This window comes from Colobus angolensis, unplaced genomic scaffold, assembly GCF_000951035.1.
Source record: "Colobus angolensis palliatus isolate OR3802 unplaced genomic scaffold, Cang.pa_1.0 Scaffold158, whole genome shotgun sequence".
In the NCBI taxonomy this organism is placed as follows: Eukaryota; Metazoa; Chordata; class Mammalia; order Primates; family Cercopithecidae; genus Colobus; species Colobus angolensis.
The window spans coordinates 9,212,843-9,232,902 of record NW_012114688.1 but is presented as its reverse complement, the minus strand read 5'-3'; the positions used below and the strand labels follow the sequence as shown (position 1 = coordinate 9,232,902).

The window sequence follows — 20,060 nt, the reverse complement described above, 5'->3', positions numbered from 1 at the left end:
TCAGTCTACTGGTTCAGATGGTAATCTCTTAAGGAAACACCTTCACAGACACACCCAGAAAGAATATTTAACCGCATATCTGGGTATCCCATGGTCCAGTCAAGTTGACACATAAAATTAACTATCATAGGGGGTGTTACTGGCACCTGAGGGTAGAGACCAGAAAGCTGCTAAACATCCTACAATGCATGGCACAACTCCCCACCCTCTCAACAGATATCAACAGTGCCAAGGTTGAGAAACCTTGATTTAGAGGATGTCCAAGATTCCTTTGCTAACCTTATTTCTCTTGCCAAAATCAAAATACATGATTATTCTTCAATTTGCAGTCTTCTTGACCTAAAACTTGTTACTGTTTTTACCAATATGGCTAGAAAAAAATGCATTCAGTGGAAGTCTTGTTGAAATAAAATACACTTCTAAATCAATTTTCTATTTCACCAAAGAATCTTTAATCACAGAGTTGAACACTAGAAGTAACATAATGAGAAAAGAAAATGAACAATGTTCTAAGAAATCAAACCCATAGCTGTCAAACACAAGTCTACATAATTCAGCCCTGGAAAACATAATTATTATCTGTCCACCACAGACTTAGGCTCCATCTCCAAGTAATGATCTAATATTTTTTTTTAATTTACAAAATTAAAAAGAATTCTTCATATACATTCTGTCTTGGTTCTTTTGCATATTATTCCTTAGGCACAAATCCAAAGCCTGCTAATAGAGGGGAATTAAATAGGACCAGTAAAAACCATTCCAATATAAGGAGACCTTTGAGAATAAAATGTTATAGTTGGAAGCCAGCTTGCCGTGGTTGGAATCGTTGCTGTCAGTTCGGGGAAAAAACTCTCCTTAGGTATACACCGAATGCTGTCAACTGCTGTCCTCAAAGCTGCTACCATTTCGGCAAAAATGAAAATGCATAGGGCTCATGGGATCAGATACATAGCCTGCATGAGAAAAGAAGTTCAGTTGTTACTTACTAGTCTTTCAGTACATCCCCCAATTTTTTATTACCATCCTGAACCAGGCAGGTCTTCCAGATCATGTGAACAGAGAATCTGGACAATGGTTGCTGGTGAGTGGTTGCAAGGCAGAAGCAACATTTACAATGAAAACAGAGAGCTGAGACCAGGCAAATATGAATGATGAATGTCTAATTTGGACCCAAGCTGGCCAGGTGGCATTTTGGGTTTGGAGTAAAGAAGGGTACAGCTCAGGCAGATGGCATGTCAGGCTGGCTAAAAGCACGTCAGGCAAATCTGGGTTTAAGCACGGATTCCACTACTTGCTGGCTCTGTGACTTTTGTCAACTTAAACTTTCTACGCCTCAGTTCTTCATTTGTAAATGGGAGAAATAATAGCACTTATTCATAAGGTCGGCAATGAACCTAAGATAATTAGCACTGTCTGATACCCAGTGAATGCTAAACAAACAATGGCTATAAAAAGGAAGGTGGAGAGAGCAGTAAAGAAAAAGGAAAGAGGCCAGGTGCAGTGGCTCATGCCTGAAATCAAGCACTTTGGGAGGCCCAGGCAAGCAAATCACGAGGTCAGGAGATCGAGGCCATCCTGGTCAATATGGTGAAACCCCATCTCTACTAAAATGCCAAAAATAGCCGGCTGTGGTGGCACATGCCAGTAGTCTCAGCTACTCAGGAGGCTGAGGCAGGAGAGTCACTTGAACCCGGGAAGCAGAGGTTGCAGTGAGCCGAGATTGCACCACTACACTCCAGCCTGGTGACAGAGAAAGACTGTCTCAAAAAAAAAAAAAAAAAAGAAATGGAAAGGAAAGAGCCTTTCTTTCTCAAACCAGATGGCTTTGTTTGTTTTCTTCTCCCTGGTAGCCCAAATTTTAAAGGTACATAAAATTCTCAGGTCTAAATACCAGTGGCATTTGATGTCTTTTGAAGTAATAGCCTTGGATGTGTCCAGAGAATGAACCTAGTGGCTCAGGATCAGGCCACTGTCCAAGAGAACCACAGGGCTATGTATGGGGAAGCAGTTTTCTTTCCACTCTGAAGCAAGAAAGCCATTCATTGCTTCTGTGAAAGTGAGTAATTTGTCAATAGCTATTGCTGCTTTTGCTTCCCTTTGATAGCCGAGTTTTCATAACCAACCCAGTCATCTACATTTTCATTAAGACACCTAGCAATATGCAGTTGGATAGACATATTTATTTTCATAAGAAAGGTCTCTGTCAAAATATCTTAGGTAGCACATAAACTCTCTTGAGAGAAAATGCCACTGATAGCGATACTCCTGTCAACTGGTATCTCCCACTCACCTCTTTTGGAACTGGCTCTGGTCAGATGTGAGGAAGGTTATGATCGGGGAGGATGAGATGATGGGCAGTGGGATATGTATCAGCGAATCTAAATTCTGTGTAGACTAAAACAAAATCTACCTCCTACAGCAAAATATTTTCTATATCCAGACTAAAAATGAGACTTCATTTCAGGTACAGATAGATGCTTTCATAAACTTGTAATACTTTTATGACCATAATCAGCCTTCTAACATACCGCATGCAATTTTACTGGCCTGTGATATTCCAGTGCCTCTTGCCCCATAGGACTCCAGTGGAAATTTGATTGTGGACATATGTCCCACAAGGGTGGATGGGCTCTCCCCTCAGGAATGAGCAGCAAAATCAGTAAAGCATTGAGGCTAGCATTTATTATTGACGCCATTATTGCCAGAATGTAAGAATAGATGTGTTGGATTGTGGACCCAGTCGGTTTAAGAGGAACTCAACTGAAATTTGACCATAGGCTTTAGGAACTGAACCAAGTCTGCATGTTTTGTTACTTTAAGGTAAAAGATCTCAAGTACAGAGAAAACAGCTTTGTGTTTCATTTTATTTCCATTTTCGAGCTCTGCTCTTTGGCGGCAAAGCAGAGGGAGAAGCAGCCCATAAAATTGCTGTTATATTGCAATCAGTTTAGGAAATAGAATAAAGGGCAATTAAAGGGTTCTTTCCTGTATGATGTGATTCTCCTAATGGGAGATATCAAATGTATCTTCTTTGTTTATAGGTACTCTCACTGCATCCAAACACCCTCATGTTTTCTTCCATCCTTGAGACAGATATGCATAGGAAAACCCAAATTTTGCATTATTACACCACATTTGTCTTACTTCTCCATCTTGGGGGAATTCTTCTTTAAGAAACAAATTAAGTTAAAGAAATGCTTCACCTTGAAACCTCACCACAAAAGGAAAGACTTCTGGTCAAAGCGCATGTTTCAAAGGATGCCCTATATTTTGTGGTTGTGAAGTTACATCTGTAAAGGTTTGAAGAAACAACATTATATCTATTAAAAAATGTGAGGATGTGACACTTGGAGTGCATTTTCCCCTCAAAAGGATCTGTCACTGGACTGGCCAATTATGTTGTAAAGCTGATGGTAAAAAGCACTCATCTGCATTCTAGACACGTATTGGGAGTCAGAAGCACAAAGTTTCCCTTTTTTTAATGTGCCCAAGTAGTTTGTCTGCATCCATTCAGAACATATATTTTTCTTTGTTTCTTAAAAGGTTTCTAATACCTTAGGTAATGAGTCTCTGCAGATGAGGTGAATTGGTGAGGATCCCAAAGCCAAAGGTCTCCTAGGTCTCTTGCCCCCTACCCAGGCTCACATTATCCAATTTATTCTTTCCCAAACCCAGCTCTTATAATAAATCTGATCTCTTTAACTGACAGACACTTTTTCAGTTCTTCATATAGTCAAAGGAAGTAGCAGTGGATAAATGGGCCCATTGTGCTAAAATTCCAATTAAACATAGTGCCTCTCAGGCTTAAAGGTTGGTAAAAGGACATCCCAGCCCTAATACATTGATATGGCAGCTGATGCTAAAGGCAATTGTCCATCCTCTGGCTTCCAGAGACTTGAAAAAAAACTTTGCTCATTATTTCCAACAGCTTTATTAATTCTTTCTGAAGAAGCCCTGTGTAAACTGGATCCTATCAACTGTCCTCACCGCCTCTCCAGCTGTTTGAAGGAATGGCTGGATTTGCATTTTACCCTTGAGTGCTTGGCTAAAGGGGAAGAGCTCTCCCAACATATTACGTCATTGTGAAAATTCATCTCTTGTTTTTCCTCTCCTTTGCCTACACGCACTTAATGTGGGGCTTAGAAGCAATGGACTTAATAAAATGTTGACAAAGTATTTGGAATATCATGAGAGGAAGGAGTGTTTTTTTTTTTTTTAAAGAGTTGTACTTTTTTCTATGTACACAAACACAAACAGGCACTCACAAATAATCACACATACACTTACACACTCATGCACACTCACACATGCTCACACACATATTATTAACCTTAAAGGTAAATGAGTTATAAAAGACATGTAAAATCAAATTTTATACTCTTACATTTTTAACGCATCAGTCATTTTGGATATTACAATGTGCAATGTTTTCTTCCTTTTTGTCAAACGGATATCACCTTCCTAAGGGTAGTTTTCTTAACAAACCTAATGAATCTGTCTACTTACCGTATTTGTCAATGGGTGAGTATTGAAGACTTCTTTTCATCTCCTCCAAAGATAGACCTTGAGAGGAATCTTGTCCAGTACTGGAAAATTAATAAAACACATAGTTTCACAGTGTGGTGATCTGATGATAATATTTTTATAAACACAGAATTTTTCCACTCAATATAGATCCCAGAGAAGTGGCAAAGTGATACAAAGCAGCTTTTATCTTAAAAGTGACTAGTTGGGGAAGAGTTCAGAATTATTTGGTTTAAGTCATATCTAAGTGTGAATCCTGACTGTTATGCATGGGTTACAATTTCTAGCAGTAAAACCTCAGGTATGCCATCCTTTCTGAGCCTCAGTTTATTTATCTGTGAAATAGGAAAAGAACATAAATAATTTCCAGTTTGTGCTTGTAATCCTTACTAAAAAGGACTAAAACAAGAACATTATTATCTTAGTAATAATATAAATAAAACACATCCCAAGAAGCATTATTATTATATTGTTATTTTATGATAATGATAAGATATAGTGATAATATTCATTGCATGATTCTTTTGTGTTTATATATTACTTTACATATAATATCATTTCCTTATTTTATAGATAACAAAACTGACACTGGAACAATTAAGTAACTTGTCACACATGTTGGCTAATAGCTCATGCAGGATTCAAATCCAAGTCTTTTGGATTCTAAAGATGATGTATTTATCTACTATCAAATATGAATCTCTTCCTGATTCCTACCTTCCTGACCCTTCTCCTTTCTCAAACTCCTCCTGCTCTTTTGCCGATTTGGTAAATGGGGTCACTTCCTTTCCAGTTCATCTGACTCAAAACCTGAATTTATCAAAACTCTCATCCTAAAATCTACATCCATCAGTTAATTATATATCTCTTATCTCTCTTGAATTCATTCATCGTTTGTCTTTCTTAAAGCAACTACCCTAGTTCCCCCTAGAACTTCACCATGACTGTAGAAGAACTCTTAATTCTCCCAATCCTCAAGCCTGTTCTTTCCATTTCAGTTACTAGTATTACATCATTCAGTTACTTTGAGCCAAAATTCTTGGAGTCATCCTTGGTAATAGCTTCTTTCTCTCACATTTCTCACTCAATTCAAGTTTTTTTAGCTCACCCTCCAAAACATAATCCTACCTAATCTATCCATCTCTCTGCAGCCTCAAGGCCTAGATTAATCTTTTTCTTCTTTGGGCTTTTCCAGTTTGCCACCTAATTGATCTTCCTGCTTTCACTTCTGTCTCTATATTGTCCATTCTTCATATATTATCCAGGGTGATCTTTTCAAAATATAAAACAGATTATGTCATTCACCTACTTAAAACTTTTCAATGGCTTCCCAGTTCATTTAGAATAAAACACAAATGTTCTACCTACAAGGTCTTGGTCCTGCCTATTTCTCAAACTTCAACCCATTCCCCTCTCCATCATCTTTTGCTAAATGTTTCTTTTTGGCATTCTTTCTGCCTCTTGAACCCTCCAAGCTCTTACCCAATTCAGAGCTTCTGCATTTGTTAACTCTTCTTGTAATGCTCTTCTTAATAAACTCAAATCCCCTTTTGCTGAACACTTGCCCTGCCTTAATCTGTCACTGCCTCCTCTGCCATTTAGGCCTCAGTTCAGGCCTGGGACAGTCACAGATCCTGACCACCACTCTGAGTGAATACTCCTCTGCCCATGGCCACTCTCTATCACATCACATCACTTTATTTCCTTCTTTCAGAACTATAGAAAATTATCTTGTTTATTTATCTGTTTACTTATATACCTTCCATATTCTTTCCACACAATGAGGGTGGGGATTTGTCTCTCTTGTTCCCTGCTATATCCTCAACACTCAGAACAGTTCCTGGTACATAAGAGAAGCTTAACAAAGAGTTTTTGGAGCATTTAATAGAATTAATAGATCCTTAAATGACATTCTCTCCCCAGTCATTCAGTACTCCCCCTGAAGGGTCCTATTATAATAAAAACCTTACCACAGCATTACCCTGCAATTCCCCAAGCCGATATACCAAGTTCTCTATAGCCCTACTTGTTTCTCTGTGTCTTGTATTCTACAATTCCTCAACACACTTTTTGCCCAAGTTCAAGCCAGACTAATAAACTGAATTTTTCAAACATTCCTCGGTTTTCTCTTCTCTATGACTGTGGCTGAGCTGCTCTCAACTGCTTGAATATGCTTGTTTATCCCTGACAGGGAGCAGTATAGTACTATGGTTAAGAATGAGCATTGTAGTGCCAGACTCCTTGAATTTGAATCCTGACACCATCACTTACTATCTTGGCAAGTTATTTAACTATTCTATGCCTCAGTGGGAATTATAGCAAGACTTAGCTCATAAAGTTAATCATGAGACTTAAAAGAGTTAATAAGTTTAAAGCACTTTGAACATTGCTGAAATTTAGTAAGCACTCAATAAATGTTACCTACTTTTATTATTCTCCAAGGTCCAACTCAAAGTTGGCATCTTCCTTGAGGCCCTCTTGAAAATTCCAAGTCAGAATAAACCTCTTCCTCTTCCATATCCCTCTAGAACCTGATAATTCTACACAGTACTCATCAAAGTCTGCCTTAGTGTAGAATTACCTGTATATATATGCTAGTGAACCTTGTTAGACAGATAGTTCCTGGAGGTCAGAGATTATGTCTGACATCTTTAGATTCCCCACAGGGGTTAGCCAATACTTTGCAAATACTTAAAATAAAAGTATGTTAAATTAAATAAAATTAAATTATTACAAAATGTTCATTTAGAGACATCAGATTTTCCTGAAAGCTAACATCAGTTCACACTGATTAATTCTTTCTACCTGCCTTAAAAATGACTGCGTCTTTGGCCTCACTTCCTTAAGCTATAGAGTAGACACGCTGTTTTTTAGAAGAAAGCAATGCTTAAAAAAAAGACAAAGTATTGACTTAAATGGGACATGATGTGTTTGTTCTCAATCAACATTAAACATGGTAATAGAATATCACTCAAGACATTTTTCAAAATATAATTTCCCTCATTAATAAGACCTAACTTCTTTAAAACTCGATCTCCTTTTAAGAAATGTGCTATACACAGTAGTCTTGGCAACACAAGATAATAGGAAATCAATATTTTATTACCAAAATGGCTATCTGGTTTCCTCTAAATAAAAGCTCATATCCAAGCTGCTCTGTTTGTTCAGTTGCTAAATGCAATCCATGTCAGGGGACTTAACCTTTTTGCCCAAGAGATAGATACCACATAGTCTGGCTCCAGATGCTGTTCTAGGATGACAGACAGATGGAAGCTACCCATGCCCAGGTCAAACAAAACAGAAGAAACCAGACCCTGATCAATGGAACTAGCTGTTTCAACCCATGTGCATCCAGACTTCAGCAAGTGTTTCACAGATGCCCGGGTTTAGAAGATATATCAGGACCTCTATTTGCTGAAGTTGTGGTCAGTGAAAATAAGGAACTTACAGTGATGCAGCTGCCTCAGGAATTCAACAAAAGTAAATGCAAACTAATGACAGGTAAGGAACGCACTCAATTTTGCAAGTATTTCAACATTGCTGGTCAACTAGGTAGTCTTCCTTATGCTAAAAAGATGATCTATATCACAGATGGCCATATATATGAATTACTAGTTACTATATGGGTAATTTTGTGGATGTAAAATAAAACTTTATTTTATAAAAAGGGAGTAACAGTCTTTAGGTTAGTTTTTGCATACTACCATGTTATATTAGTATATATTATTTTAGTGCTAATTCAAATTAGCTCCATGATGTATGCATAAATATAAACATTATCATCAGTCACTGTTTTTATAAAGGTACATTAGGATATGAATAATTTATTAAAATGAAGAAACAGAACCAAATTTTAAAAAATATATTTTTACTAATTAATTCATGCTTTAGGGGTATAGATGTCCTACTGAACATCTGCCAATTAGACCAGTTCACACTCAAATCCACAATATGTAAACTGCATTTTGGAGCGTGCATGCTGTTTAGGCCATGGCTTGTCAGAACCAACTAGCCTGTTTGCAAATGGTCACATTGTCTGTGAATGAATTAATGCACCCTGGGTAAAGACAGGAACCAGGGTATTTAAAACTAATGGCAGAAGAGCGAAGAAGAATAGGAAAGGTGCTAGAAAATAATATATGCAAATATAGCCTCAACTCCCCAAAGCAGGAGTAAGACAGAGCCTACACACTAGGCTAGTGAGTTAATGTACATGATAGGCAAAGCTTCAGAAAGGAATGATTTAAACAGAAGTTTTCCACACTCTTAGAAAAATACTGATTCCTAGAAGCTACCATGGATACATTAAGAAAAGAAAATCATTCTAGATTTACTTTATTATTTTTTTGGTGAAGATAAATATAAAGGGGAATTCAATAGGCTAGAACATACAGCTGGATTCTAGCAGAGTGTTGGACAGAATTAATCCTGACTGCTTTGTAAGTAAGAAGGGGAGATCGGTGCCAGATGACAAGTGATTAGATTGAATTGTGACTGACTGAATATCCACAATTGACACAGTCTTCAAATGGTGAAGGCATTTCATATAGATGATATTCCCACAGAGTTAAGTTGAGCCTTAGATATCGACAACAATTAAAACAAAACACAGCATTTCCTAAGATTAGAACTGTCCAAAAATAGATCGAATTGTTCTAGTAGGGAATACTGTTCCATCTCTGGAAGTCTATAAGCTAAGGACTGAAGCACCTCTTGGCTGTAGAGGGAGCTAGCACCTATCTGCAGAGGGATCCAGGTGCTATTGAGGGATCCAGGCACCTACCTGCAGGTAGTTGTGACGAGTGACGTTCCAGATTCCTCCATTTCTTACATTCTGTGATTCTTTTTTTGTTTGTTTGATTTGAGACAGAGTCTCTCTCGGTCATCCAGGCTGGATTGCAGTGGTGCAATCTCGGCTCACTGCAATCTCCGCCTCCCACACTCAAACAATTCTTGTGCATCAGCACAAAAGTAGTTGGGATTACAGGAATGTGCCACCATGCCCGGCTAATTTTTTGTATTTTTAGTAGAGATGGGGTTTCATCATGTTGGTCAGGCTGGTGTCGAACTCCTGTTGATCCACCCACCTCGACCTCTGAAAGTGCTAGGATTACAGGTGTGAGCCACAGCGCCTGGTCACATTCTGTAATTCTTTAGAAGGCATTCGTGAATCATGTAGACTTTGAGAAGCTAGCTTTGGCATGTTGGAAAGGCAGAGTGAGATTACACAGTCCCCATTTAGGCAGCAGACTTTTATCTTCCTTATCTGACGTGTCCAACATTTGGCCAGAGCTGAATGCCTGATTTGTACATACATGCCACAGTACATCTGGCTATACGTTACCACTGCTACTCAGCGTGCCGTTCGTAGCTTTTGTCTAAATACATTTCATATGAAATGGTAACTGAAACATGCTATATGCCTGAAGGAACCATTGCATTTAGTGCTCCATTTCAAAGGAGGAACTACATTGGCATTTAAAATGAAGCAAAGGAAACTGTAGAGAAACCGCTTTCACATAAACCCATCGTTAAGGATTTGAATGACAGGTTGTGTAAGGCTGGCACTAGGAAATCCAGAGTTGCTTAACAAGAATTCTTATATAAAAGAAATTTGTAGAATATTCATGTTGCAATGCTTACAGGATAGAGGAGATACTCCTAAAACTCTATGCAATTTAATCCAAAGAGATATATTGTTAAGCAAGTCCCAAGAAGAAATACAAAAAATAATGTCTGAAGAGACGGGGGAATTCTGGTGCCATCTCTTTAGAGTGGTGGGACCAGGCAGTGTCACAATGAATCCAAATGGCCCCATTTAGAGCCTTGAAAATAGACAGTGTTGTGGCTTCCAAACTACAGCCTGCCAAATGTTTTTGGTATTGGAGCAATGAATCATGGTTTTGGCTGTGGGATTTCATGAATTCTCAGAATATTTGCTAGTGCCACAATTGCTTCTGACTGAATTGCATTCCAAAGAAGACTTCAGATGGATATGCAGTCCAAAAGGAATCATTTTTTAAAATCACATTCTTCTGAGTGTGGCTTTTGCAAACTTGGGAACTTTGATTTGATGAATTATAACAGACGTATACTATTTTACACGGCTTGAAAGTAAGAGTGAAATTAAAACAATTAAATAAAAATAAAGAGACCCAGAACATTAAGTTCTACTATGATATAATAATAATAATTTCTTATACTTGCAGAAGGCTTTATAGCTTGCATACACTTTTCTATCGACTAGCTTGTAACATTTTTACAAAACCCTTGTGGGGTGTCTGGGAAGGAATTAATTTCACCTGCGTTTTGGGGATGCAAAGTCAGGCTCAGAAAGCTTGAATGACTTGCAGAAACTCACAATGCTAGCCAGAGGCAAAAACCTAACTTGAACAGAAGTTTTTCAGACTTTCATTCCATACTCCTTCTACTAAAACACACTCCATTTAATAATAGCACATGTCAAACTATTGTTCAGTTACCATTTGGGGAGCTCATTGAATTACAGAGCTGATAATAAGTTACAGGGTTTTGGATTATGTGCATATAAAGATGAACACTAAATTCTTCTTAGAGAAACATCCCTTATAATCATAGCAAAATCAGAATCAGCTTTCTCATGTTTGCTTGATCTTTAAAAAATGATACTTTCCTTTATCCAACAATTGCTTGCTGTTACCTTGCTATGATGCGAAAACATGAGATACACGTGCACTAAACTTTCTAAATGAGAGATTTATTATTCCTCTCAACCCTCTGATCTTTCATAAAATTTTCTAAGCTGCATGCATGGATTCATCTTCCTAAACACAGCCTGGGCTATGTTGAAGAGAAAACCATTAAGTTATTAGTGTGATTAAAGACTTCAGGCAAAATTTTCTTCCATTCAAATTGGTCCAATTAGTTTTTATGCAGCTAATAATGCCCTCAGGCTACCTGTACCCTGGAAGATTTAGCCATTTGGATTTTTAATAAGGCAACACCATTTAAGGCCTCACAAGTTTGCAGACATGTTTTGTGGTTTATTGCCGTGTGTCATAACGATGTTACCTATGTGATAATATTAGCAATGCCATATGCACACTTCTCTCCTTCTTCATGAGGAATATCTCCAAGTTAGAAGTTATCTCTTATACTCAAAAGGAAACACATACAATAATACCTGAATAGAATTTCAGTTCTTTGCCCCAATCTAAGGAACTAATACAAAGAAAAGGTGGAGAAACAGCTTGCTGAGATGCCTAGTAAAGGTGTTTACACAAGGATAATAAATGTCTTGCCATAGAAAAGGCTACTAGAGTCATCTGGCTCATCCTTTTGGCATTTAGCTGAAAACAAATAGATCTATTTAAAACAGGTCTGTCAGACGAGGTAAATGCCTTTCTACGCTTTGCAGTGTCTTTTTACGCAGCCCACCTTTCCTCTGGCCTAAAGAGTAAGATGATATTTCTATTAGAGACAGGAATTTATTTGGCCTAACTTTGAAATGATCCAGTCAGACTCTTATGAATGACCATTTGCTAATTTATCAGTTAAGTTCAACATGTTTATTTATTCATGATTTCATCCTGGCTGTTTTCAAAGCATTATTTTGTTTTTGTCAATATTTCCTACTTGACAATGTCCTAAATTGAAACAAATTTATTGCTCCCATTACAGTGAATGGGCAAGGGCCAAAGCATTTAATGGGGCCAGAGGTCAGTGCAAAATATCTCTTTCAGGAATATCAAACCCATCAGTTTTCTTTCAATGGAAAATGTCCCCAGGCTATAAAAGAACTGAAAGACTTGGCAACCAGGTCATGGTTCTGCTTGAGCCATTAGGCAAATATCCAAGGTCTCAGCTTCCCCCATTTTTAAAGGAAAAAGCAATTAGGCAAAGAATTATGAATAAGGAAAAATGCAGTGAGAACTTAAAGTGTGTATTAATTCCTAGATGGCTCATAAATTATTAATAGGTTCAACAGTAACCTAACAACACTACCACCTCTCAATTTACCTACTAATTTAAGCAGATATAAATGAGGCAGCAGTACAAACCATTAGGAGGCACGCTTTGCATGCCTTGACTGCTAAAACTGAGGAACATCCTCTATAGCAAAATCTTTCATAGCCCTCCTCTTCTATACTATCATCCAGAAAGGAAAAAAAAAAAAAAAAGTTTTGAGTTCTTGGGTTCTTGGTAGCATGACAGTCATAAGGCCTACTCCTTACTTCCTCATCTTCCCACCTACCATCTTACCAGGAAGGAAACTGAGGTCTTGAGAATTGAAGTAACCTATCCCAGTTCATATAGTAAGGCTGTAGTTAAATCGAGAATATAACCTGGAATTCTGATCTTTTAGTTTTATTTGATGATTTTTATTTTTATTTTTTAGGAGAGTAGGAAAACAAAATTGTTTTATACCTGCTAAGTGCCAGGGACTCTACTCGATGCTTTACAAAACTTACAAAATTTGCCCCACCTAACAACCCATTTTACACATGAGGAAACCAAGGCTCAGAGAGTCTATGTCTTATCCAAGATAACTCAGTTGTAATTCAAACCTAGGCCAGGAAGTTCTTAAATCTTTTCCAACTTAAACCTGTTGGCTCTAGAAGTGATTCTCAAAGTGATGTCTATATCCTTATCTCTCTCCCTTTTTCCATGACTTTTTATCAAGCACAATGCCAGGAGCTGTGCTCTGTATTGGGAATGCAGACATGAGTGTGATGGACATAGACCCTACCCTCTGGGGTAAATAGAAATGTAGACACAAAATGGCTGGGCACAGTGGTTCATACTTGTAATCCCAGCAGTTTGGGAGGCCAAGGCAGTAGGATCTCTTAAGGCCGGGAGGTAGAGGTTGCAGGGAGCTGTGATCATGCCACTGTTCTCCAGCCTGGGTGACAGAGTGAGACCCTGCCTCAAAACAAGAAAAAAACCCCATAGACATGTACAGGTAAACTTCAACACAGGAGCAGAAGGGACATGCTCTAAGGACACTCTCCTTATGCAGAGAAAATGAAGAACAAACCTGGTTCACAAGGGGTGGGGTCATCCAGGGATGGAGCAAGGTAGGGGCATGTGCAAAGACTTTGGAATCAAATGTCTGAAGTGAATATATGCACTTTCTTAAAAAAAATTTTTCATTGAAAAACTATCTTAAACATAAAGAAAAGTTGCCACAATTATACAGTGTTTATTTTTCTGAACCACTCGAGAGTAAGTTGCCAATCTAATGCCCATCATCTCCCAAATACTTTAGTGTATTTCTACAATAAAGACATTCTCCTACATAACCACAATACAATCATTTGATTCTTCCATCTACCCTCAGACGCCATTCAAGTTTTGCCAATTATCTCAATAATGCTTTTTACAGCACAAGAATCTAATTCAGAATCACATGCAACATTGAGTTGTCATGTTTCTTTATTTTCTTTCTGTCTGGAATGGTCTCTCAGTCTCTACTTGAATTTCATAACCATGACATTTTTGAGGATGACAAACCAGTAAATTTTGCAGAATGTCCTTCAATTTGGTTTTATCAGGGGTCTCCTAATGATTAGATTGAAATTATGCATCTTCGGAGGGAAGTATCGCAGAAGAGATGTTGTTTCTTCCGTTGTGTCCCATCACATTTCGATTTGTCTCATTATTGTGTTGTTAATTTTGATTACTTGATTGAGTGATGTCTGATAGGCTTCCACACTATAAAATTACTTTTTCTCTTTGTAATTAATAAGTATTTTGTGAGGAAGTACTTTGAGACTATATAAATATTCTGCATCTCAGACAAATTTTGCTTACTTCTATCATTTATTTATATCTATATGAACTTACAGTTATAATTTTATTGATGTCCTGTCATTATTTATTTTGATACTCAAATTAACTCATAGTTGACCACCTGGGGTGCCTTTGATATATCCCTTTGCTATATCACCATCTTTCTTTGTATCCCTCTACTTTCTGGTGCAAGATGTTTCAGGCTTATTTTCTTGTTTTGTACATTCCTTGTCTGAGCCTTAAAGCCTGTCATTTCTTCAAGTGCCTTGTTTCCTTTTGGTAAATAATAGTATTTGGAAATGAGGATCAAGGTACCAGGTGTGTTCCTGCGGATGAAGTGCCGCTCCTCCCAGGCCCTCTCATTTAGCAAGCACAGCTAGAGCATATGTATGAGAATACATAGGTGTGTAAACACATTTAGACTTCACTCTGTCAAAGCATAAGTTTCCAGCAACATCTCCAATTCCAAACTAACAAGCCGAGTGGATTTTAGTTTTCATTCTCTCCATATTTACAACACCATTCTCTGACAGTGAGAAACCTAACTCCTATTATCCTAAACATATTTACTTATTTGATCATTGTCCCTGAATGTACAAATCTCCCATTGCTGTTGCACCCTTTCCCCACTCCAACACACACACAGATATCCTCCTTTACCCACAAGGACTCCAATATCCCACACCCACGCGGAAGGCTTCCTCACTCTCATGTGTTCTGACACCCACACACCTATTCCCCACCTGCCTGCCCCAAGTGGGTCCGCTCCTCACTTACCTGGGGATCCAGCACTCAGCACTGTACTATGTCCCTATGCCATGCCTTCCTTACCCTGCTCAGGCTCCAGCCCCTTGCTTGCACTGGGCTGCCTGCCCACACATACACCTTCTTCACTACCCTTATGCTCCAACTTCCTTCCCCCAGGCACTTTCCTGTGCCCATGTCCTTCTTAGCCTGCATGGAAGCGCAGCGGCACTACTCGTAGGACGTCCTGCTTACCGTGCTTGGGCTCTGGCCTTACTTGAGCCACTGTTCTCTCCACGCTTCTCATAGATACCCTTCTTCCTGGGCTTGGATTCTGATCTCCTATGCCAGGGTGCTTTCCCATGTGGCTACCTTCTTTACCATACTTAAGCACTACCACCTTGGCTGGGCAGCCCCAACCTCCTGTGGAAACCCTTTCCTTCTCCCACTTTTGATCTGACACCCTATGCCAGGCAGTGCCACCCATCACTCCCATCCACCACATAGACATTCTCCACACCTTACTTGGATTCTGACATTCTGCTCCATATCCATTGGGGAAGTCCACCTTACTCAGCCCTGTCTAATGACTTTGGACTAAATCATTCATGAAGGGAAGGGAAGGGAAGGGGAAAACAATAACAATGGTGAAAGTTTTAAAATGCTAATCAGATCATGTCACCTCCCTGATTATAATCCCTCAATGGCTGCCCAACACATGTCGATCAACAACCTAACACCCTGTCTGATAAAGCCCTCATGACCTGGACTCTATCTAGTTCTGGAACTTCATCTCATGCCACTCTGCCCTGCCTCCCCTCCCTATCCACCATGGTGGCCTTCTGGTTCTCCTTTTTGCTCATGCCTTGGAAACCCCACATTTGCTTTTCAGCTCTGCTGAATGCATTTCTCAGAGTCTTCTTATGGCAGACTTGTTTTTGTCATTTACCACTTCATCTAACCTTGTGTTTCCTATTTTCTCCTTGCCTTGTTTCTCAGTAAATATGGATTAAACAAATGATTGAATGAATGAATGATATTTCCTCTTCTGCAATTTTATTCATGTTTATCTTTGTCTGTTTACTCTGATTCTTTTTAACAAAGTTTGTGGTCATTGGTGAACCTCCTTTCATTTCTTTAGCCACTGCTCAAGGATGAGCCTTATGAGTCTCCATGTGCCTGGCACTTCCCACAGCACCTGGCATGGACTAGTAAAAGTGTTTATAGTGACCTGAAGGTAGTCTTTGTATTTTTCTACAGGGAGATGGATTTCCAATGTATACAGTTTTGGGGCTATGTGACTTGAACAAATACATATTTTTATGCTTTTAGAGCAGGCAGGGATCAGCAAACTTTTTCCTGTAAAGGACCAGACAGTAAATATTTTAGGCTTTGTGGACCATATGGTCTCTTGCAACTACTCAACTCTGCTGTTTCAGTGCAAACACAGACATAGATAATATGTAAACAAATGAGTGTGGCTGTATTCCAATAAAACTTCACGAAACAAGCAGGGAGTTGAATTTACCCATGAGTTGTAGTTTACCAATCTCTTTTTTAGAGTGTCAGATAAGTCCTATATGTGTTGCTCTCCTAAGCTGTCTTCTACCTTTGGGCCAAACAGTGATATCTCAGTGAATGTAAGATCTCCATTCTTCTTAGATTTTCATAGCTTCTCCTAGGAGAGGAATGTTAAAGACTAAAATGTATGAGTTAATGGAAAACAGAAAAAATACCCAATTTATATTGATTTAGTGTTTACCATATATTAGACATGTAGAAATTGCATTCTCACATCATCTTCATTGCAACCTAATGAAGAAGATGATATTCTTATTTTCATCCTATAACTGAGAAATTTGAGACTTGAAGAGCTCAACAAACATGGCCAAGGTCACAGGTTATAAGTCGTAGAACTTGAATTTGAACTCAGGTCCATCTGAACCCAAGCTTTTAACCACTACTTTATACTCATGGCCACTGGGTAGTTACATAAATAAAAATCACAAAACCAATTTTATTGATGGAAGATAAAAGCAACAACTAGATTGGAGCCTACAGAGCAATACATATTCTTTTCCCCTTTTGGATTGAGGAAAGTTCAAAGGCCATCTTTGTTGATTTTAGATCTCTGGGCTCCTTTGTGTGAATTCAGATCCCCGCAAGAAATTCCATGTTCCTTTGTTCTTTATGACAAGCCAGTCTGAATGGGGAGGTTTTAAAACTCCCTAAACTCTTTGAACATGCAGAACATTGATCTTCATAAACCATTTGAAATACCCTAAGGAGGTTGCAAAATTACAAGCAATGTTTTTTTTTTGTTTTGTTTTGTTTTAAGTGAATGTATACCAAACCTCTGGGACCCTTTGCCTCATCACACAACACCAAAGCTTTCCTCTCCTCCTCTGTGTATTCTTTGCTGTCAGACCCTGAATAAAAATAATACTATATAATGGGGGTGCCTTGTTCTCATTGAAAACCTCTTCTCTTGCCAGTAATGTGGGGGCTCTTACCCCACTCTGGTGTGAAGTGCTGTGATGCCTCTTTGAATCCTGGGGCAATCCAGGGTTTGACATTTCCTGCTGGGCCAGCTGCTGCTCTTGGCTTTTGTATTGACAGGAACATGACTGTGGATGCTGCAAGAAGTTCTCTGTGGCCTTCTGCACAGCCAGGCCTCCATGATCATATTTATATTGGTATTTATTAAGCTTTAATATGTGGCACACCAGAAGCACATTCCTTCAGAATAGGAGTCATGCTTTGTTACTTATCTTGTAGCCCTGGCATTTGGGGACAGAGTTTAGTTGCAACACTTATTTTAAAAATAAATTTGGTTGAACTGAGCCCCTGGTCATTTCTTCAGCCTCATCTCTCAGACTCAATGTTCTATGCAGGTTGGCCAAGTGGTCAGGGACTCGGGGTGTGAAGCTGACTGAGCCAGTTGTCAGTCTGGACATCTCTACTTCCTAGCCGCTGGCCTTGAGCAGATGATTTTACCTTCCTGTGCCTCACATTCCTTTTTTGTTCCATGAGGACAATAACAATACTTATCACATATGTAGTTATTTGTGAGAATTATATGAGGTGGTATACACGCAAAGTGCTTAGAAGAATCCCTAACACACAGGAGGTGCTCAGTATTAGCTATCTTATTATGGTTGTTATTATTCTCATTCTCATGCATGCCTGCAGCATTCTTTCCTTCCCCTCTTCCACTGGATAATGCTACTGATCTTTCAGGCCTCAGCTTCCCCAACACTTGGTTAGGTGCCTTCTTTAGCATGTTTTTTATCACACTGAAGAATCTCATCTTTCATTCTTTGTCTCTTTCCCCAGTATCCAGCTCATAGCCCATGCTAAGTAAAATACTTACTATATAATTGAATGCATAGAAAGTAGGTATAAAAGAGCAAATTAATTGGCTACCTCTCCTTCCAGCCCCAAAGTACCTCAGCCAGAGCAATCCTTTTAGAAACAACCCTAATGATGTTACCTCTCTGCCCAAACCCCTGCAGTGGCACGCATCTCAATCATAGTCAGTCTCCAAGTCTTGCCAGTCCCCTTTCATGATGTGGCCCCCTAAGTTCCTTCTTTTTTTTTTTTTTAGACAGAGTCTCGCTCTGTCGCCAGGCTGGAGTGCAGTGGTGTGATCTTGGCTCACTGCAGCATCCGCCTCCTGGGTTCCAGCGATTCTCCTGCCTCAGCCTCCTGAGTAGCTGGTATTACAGATGCCCGCCACCATGCCCAGCTAATTTATGTATTTTTAGTAGAGACGGGGGTTTCACCATGTTGACTAGGATGGTCTCAATCTCCTGACCTCGTGATCTGCCTGCCTTGGCCTCCCAAAGTGCTGGGATTACAGGCGTGAGCCACCACACCCGGCCGTGGCCCCCTTACTTCGCCACTTCATCTCCTACTACACTTACCCATGATCACTTTCCTTCATCTGGCCTCCTGGCTATATTCTCTAAATCTGCAGACATAATCCCACCTCAGAAAATTTGCACTTGCTGTTCCTAGAACTTGCAAAGCTGTTCCCCAGGGACTTGTGGTTCTCTTGTTCTATTAATTCACGTCTTTGCTCAAATGCTATCTTCTGGGTGAGGCTTTCCTTCACCATTCTGTTTGAAATTGCAAACTACATTGCTTTTTCCACTTCCTATCCTCCATACCTACTGTAATACTATATAATTTACTTTTTAAAAACTTGCCTGTCACTCTCCTCTCACATTAGAATAAAACCTCCATGAGGGAAGAGATTATTTTGTGTGTTTTATTTGCTGCTGTATCTCCAGAGCCTAAAAATAAAAGCTTTGGATATTTGCTAAATGAATGAATACATTAGATTAAAGTATGCCCATTGCCCTTAGAACCAAGAAAAATGACAAATCTTTTATGAGCATCATTCCAGAAGAGATTTATGTGACCTTTTCCTAATGCATTTTCCTGTACAATTTTTTAATATGGAGAAGCTGTGTGGAGATTCCATAGCGAGTCACCAGTTGGCCCTACATACCCCAGCTGTGACCACAGCCAGTGAAACTCCACAGCAGCCCTGGATTCCACACAGTGTCAGGTGCAGAATACTTGCACTTTGCTATCTAATAGGCCAAGCCCCCTCTATTTCTGGCAGGCCCACAGAGCTATTCACTTTGCATGTTTCCATAACCATCTGAATGGGGCAGAGATCAGGCTGTTAAAATTCCCAACACACTCTTCAGAATGACTCTAAATACTTCTGATGGTAATTGCCACACAGTTACTCTGTGTTTTGAAGACTTTTCACATAAAAGAATTCACTGGAGCTTTTGTGGACACTGCCACCAAAACTACTGGATTGTGTTTGCGGCTGGCCACAGTCAGGCTCTTGACAAATACCAATGCTTTGCAAAAACAATTTTTGGTGAAAGCAACAACTCCACATTCATTCACTCATGCCTTTGGAATTGTGGCTTGATAGAATTGCCTTGTTCTCCATATGGGCACAGGGAGTGGAACATCCCACACTGGGGCCTGTCAGA

General features: G+C 39.2%; 1 protein-coding gene across 1 annotated transcript in view; it reads right to left on the bottom strand.

The window, feature by feature from the left end:
* Positions 1-430: 430 nt before the first annotated feature.
* The window catches only part of LOC105508112 (serine/threonine-protein kinase TNNI3K), a 305,390-nt gene continuing 285,760 nt past the window's right edge, over positions 431-20,060 (bottom strand). Inside the window, exons 24-25 of the mRNA XM_011936921.1 lie at positions 4,507-4,586; positions 431-953 (exon numbers count right to left, since the gene is read on the bottom strand). Of these exons, the coding sequence (XP_011792311.1) occupies positions 877-953; positions 4,507-4,586 (157 nt within the window). The 3' untranslated portion in view covers positions 431-876. The remainder of the gene's footprint in view (positions 954-4,506; positions 4,587-20,060) is intronic.